The 4,722-nt window shown below is 45.9% G+C and overlaps 1 protein-coding gene across 1 annotated transcript in view; it reads left to right on the top strand.

The window, feature by feature from the left end:
* Positions 1-573: 573 nt before the first annotated feature.
* The window catches only part of LOC148431436 (cyclic AMP-responsive element-binding protein 3-like), a gene marked incomplete at its 5' end in the record, with an annotated part of 42,828 nt that continues 38,679 nt past the window's right edge, over positions 574-4,722 (top strand). The window contains one exon of the mRNA XM_088466010.1: positions 574-678. Within this exon, the coding sequence (XP_088322136.1) occupies positions 574-678 (105 nt within the window). The remainder of the gene's footprint in view (positions 679-4,722) is intronic.

The raw sequence follows: 4,722 nt of genomic DNA, 5'->3' as shown, positions 1-4,722 counted from the left end.
AAAACAGCAAATTGTGCCGCCGGAACTGCCAGGGAGCTCCGGGGAGTCGGATGGTGACTCTGATGCTGGTCGCGCAGGTGTATGGCCAGCATAAGACCTCGGTCTTTAGGCCTCAGAAGTGGCTAAATATTATTTTCCTCAGTCTGAACAAGTGACGACGAGTCTCATGACTGAAGCTTGGTGCACTCCAAATAAGCATCTTCATGTTCCAAGGAATTGAACCTCTCTATACCCATTTGCACCTGGTGAGTGTAACAAATGGGAAGTCCCCCATCGTTAGATGCTCATGTAACTAGATTGATCAAGAGCTCGTTACCCATTCCTGCAGCATCCTCATTGAAAAAGATTACTGATAGTTATCAAGTTTTCTATTTAAAATCAGTGTTTTCATTATCTGGAGCTATTACCAGACCAGCCATGGCTGTAGCCTGGGTAGCCAAAGCTATGGACAAAGGCTCTGGAGGATAGCATGCCTAATGCTACCAGAGAGCAGCTGTCCCATCTCAGGCAGATGCAAGGAGCAGCTATGTATATGGGGGAAGCGGCCATTGATGCTGGTATCTTGGCTTCTAGGGTATCGACCTCTTCGGTTGCAGCTCTAAGAACCCTTTGGCTAAAAACCTGAAAGGCGGATACAGTGCCAAGAAGGTCCTGGAGGCTTTGTCTTTTGTTGGGAAGGTCTGTTTGGACCAGAGCTGGATTACTTATTGTCTTAGTTGGCAACATCTAAATCTGCAGGGTTGTCATTTACGACTACCCCTAAGTATAGGCAGTCGTCACCTCGGTCCTTTCGCTCACAGAGTAGGGCAAAGGGAAAGTCTTCCTCTAGACGGGATAATTCCCACAAGAAACCGCAGACCAGGAAATCCTGGTCAACCAGACTTCCTGCTTCCAAGCCGAATAATAAGCCCACTGCCTGATGGGGCGGGTCTCAGGCCGACTTCTACAGTTTTCTCATTCCTGGCATCAGACGACTACGGATGCCTGGGTTCGAGAGGTGGTCTCTCATGGTTATGCCATCACGTTCCTGAGGCATTCTCCTTAGAAGTTTATTGGTACAACCCTTTTGGTAGATCCGGTCAGATCTTTGGTTTTCCGGGAGGCTTTTGGGGCTCTCCTGAGGTCGGGAGTCAAAATCACCATTCCTGTGATGCAACAGGGAAGGGGTTACTATTCAAATTTGTTTTTGATTCAGAAACCAAATGGGTCACATCACCCATCCTGAATCTGAAGTCTCTCAACATCCATGTGCCCAAATTCCGTATGGAAACCCTACTGTCAATTATGCTGGCAATGGAGCCTGGAGATTTCATGGTCTCCCTGGACATACAGGATGCTTATCTGCATGTTCCTATTGCTCGATCTGACCAAGGATTTCTGAGAATGGTGGTAGATCAGCAACATTACCAATTTTAGGCTCTACCCTTCGTGCTGGCTGCAGCACCTCGGGTGATGATGGCTCATCTCAGATGACAAGGGGTCATGATACTGCCATATTTGGAGGACCTCCTGATATTGGTACAATCTCAGGAGATATTACAATGTCCCCTCTGCGGATGACCATTGTCTGTCTACAAGAGCATGGCTGGATAATCAATTGGAAAAAGTTCACTTTCTCCAACTCAGCAGATGGTGCACTTGGGGGCGCTGCTGGACTCTCTAGGACAGAGGATTCTTCTACCAGAGGACAAAATTGCAGCACTACAATCTCGTGTGCACAGTCTACTTTGCAAGCAGGAAGTATCGGTTCACTTGGCAATGCAGGTGCTGGCCTCCATGGTGTCCACATTTGACGTGGTGGCTTATGCCCAGTTCCACTCCAGGTCCCTGCAGCAATGGATTCTGTCTCGTTGGGATGGTCGGTATCATCGGATAAAGTCTCAGATGACCCGATGCAGAGGTTCGGCTCTCCCTCACCTGGTGGCTACAGACGACTCATCTAGACAAGGGTCACCCATTATTCGTCCCAGAATGGGTACTCCTTACCACGGATGCAAGTCTGCAAGGATGGGGGGTGATGCCAGGTCTTCACACCTTTCAGAGAAGGTGGACGGATCAGGAAAGTCACCTACAGACGTACTATTAGAACACTGAACATACGTTTTTTGGAACATAGAAGAAATGTTCTTTAGAAGAGTACACTTCATAGTGTGTCTCGCCATGTTATTATGCAAGAACATGGAGGTAATATTAACGTTTGTCTAAAAAAGGCATTGAACAAATTTGAACCCAGGACGCCCACGCTGTGCTATGGAGCATTCGCCTATTGTACTATTGGGCTATGCTATACCATAGTTACTCTGTCTTTAGGAATATAGTGAATGTAATGCTATTTTAATTAACCTTGTATAAGCGGTGTATATTATGTATTGTAAACACTGAATATTAAGTTGTTTGTTTTAATTTTACATTTATTATAGTGCAAATGAAGTGTTAAAACACCAATGGAAGAATGACTCCAGGATACACCTGTTCTAATGAACTAATCAGCGATCTTATTGGTTTAAGACTAACTAGACGGGGTATATAAGATGCCCCAACAGAGATCGTATTATTCCACCCTCTTGAAGAAGCCGTCACGTGACGGGGAAACGCGTTAGGTATATTTTATCTCCTTTCATATCCGGATTGCAACATTGTCTCCTGTCCCAAGCCGTGGCTCTGTGTGAGAACGGGACCCTGCTGTGTGAGGTGAGAGCACACCGATAACATCTATCCCCCTGTAACTACACCGAGAAAGGGATCTTACACCTCTGCATGATAACAGCAGCATTTCAGACCAGCGATGCCCCTACAGGTGCCAGGGAGAGGAGAGCTGGGTAATTATACAGAGACTGTACCACTAAATCTTCACCCTGTTTGAAATAGCTGCAGTACCTGGAACCACCTTTTGGTTGGCTGCGGAGATTGTTGATTGGCAAACTTCAGGTATTACTGGAGTGGACATATAACAGCTGAAACTTGCTTTATAAATCTCATTGCCACCCTTATAAGGAGCTTAATTACTGACGGGACTGGAGCGCAATATTGCTCTATTTGGACATAATTACAATGAGATAAATATACTTCTCTATACAAGTGGACCTTTAGATTGTTCACACACGTTATTATTGATTTATTTATGAAGGATATGTGAGAATGGCCTTTTAGATGCTGAGTTATAAATGTTTTTTATGGTAATACTGTGTTATTTTAATAAAATATTTTATTGTATCATCTGTATCCTTCTGTCTATGTGAGCGCACCCTGAGGTGAATAATTCCAGAGACCACCTCTTATGACCTGCTTATTGCTACGTAGTAATATCAGAGCTATTTATTGGGTAGCGACTCTTTATACATTTACAAACAACTTTAATTTCATATTTTAAATAGCGCCTGGTGTTGTATGTTTACCTACAGATAAATGTTTTGGAGCTACGTGCAGTGCACAGAGCGCTCATTCTGGCGCAGGACCTACTTCGGGCAGGCCTGTCCACATTCAGTCCGACAACGCGACCATCAAGGATAGGAAGTCCGGCAGCCATGAGGGAAGTGACGAACATTCTGCTGTGGGCAGAATGCCATCTTCCAGCAATCTCTGCAATATTCATCCCAGAAGTCCTCAACTGGGAACCGGACTTGTTAAGTCGTCAGGACATACACGCCGGAGAATGGGCTCTTCATCCGGACGTCTTTCAACTCCTGGTAGACAAATGTTGGCTACCAGACGTAGACCTCATGGCGTCATTCCACAACCACAAGGTCCGCAGGTACATACTCCTCAGCCGCCTTCGTGGGCGCTCTGGTGGTGAGATGGGACTTCAGATTGGCATACCTGTTTCTTCCATTCTCCCTCCTCCCAAGGGTCATCAGAAAGTTCAAGTAAGAGGGCGGCAGGATAATACTAATAGCTCCTGCCTGGCCCCGGAGACATTGGTTCACCGATCTGACATGTCTATCAATAGACAGGCCACTTCTGCTGCCTCTACGACCGGTTATACTAGTGCAGGGTCCCTGCCTATATCCAGATTTACCTTGGCTGGCTTTGACGGCGTGGCTCTTGAGTCTGCCGTCTTAAAGGCCAAAGGTTTCTCTGCTTCTGTGATCCAGACGATGCTGAGGGCAAGGAAGCCTGATTCAGCCCACATCTACCACAGGATTTGACATTCATATTTTCGTTGGTGTTCCCACAGAAAGTATGACCCTAAAGTTTTCAGGGTCTCGTGAGTACTTTCTTTTCTACAGATGGGATTAGACTTAGGTCTTGGCCTGGCTACCCTGAGAGTTCAGGTTTCTGTTTTGTCAGTATGGTTACAGCCCAGAATTGCTCCCCTGCCGGATGTTAGAACATTTTTGCAGGGTGTTCTCCATCTGCAAAATCCATTTATTCTTCCGGTGGCACCGTGGGATTTATCTTTGGTTCTCAGGACACTGCAAGCTCCTCCTTTTGAGCCTTTCGATAAGGTGGACCTTTGATGGTTGACCACGAAGAAACTTTTTTTTTTTTCCTCGCTATGTCCTCAGCTTGCAGAGCTTCTGATTTGGCAGCACTATCTTGTCGCTCCCCATATTTTATTTTTCATCAAAATAGAGCAGTTCTTCGCACTAGAGCGGGCAATCTTCCAAAGGTGGTATCTCGTTTTCATATTAATGAAGAAACTGTAGTCCCGGCCTTTCAGTCTTCAGACCTTTTCTAAGGGTGAGGCTTCCCTGGATGTGGTTCGTGCCCTACATATGTACG

The sequence above is a fragment of the Taudactylus pleione genome, unplaced genomic scaffold (assembly GCF_031769625.1).
Source record: "Taudactylus pleione unplaced genomic scaffold, aTauple2 ptg002264l, whole genome shotgun sequence".
NCBI classification, from domain to species: domain Eukaryota; kingdom Metazoa; phylum Chordata; class Amphibia; order Anura; family Myobatrachidae; genus Taudactylus; species Taudactylus pleione.
This window is presented reverse-complemented; position numbering and strand designations above follow the sequence as displayed.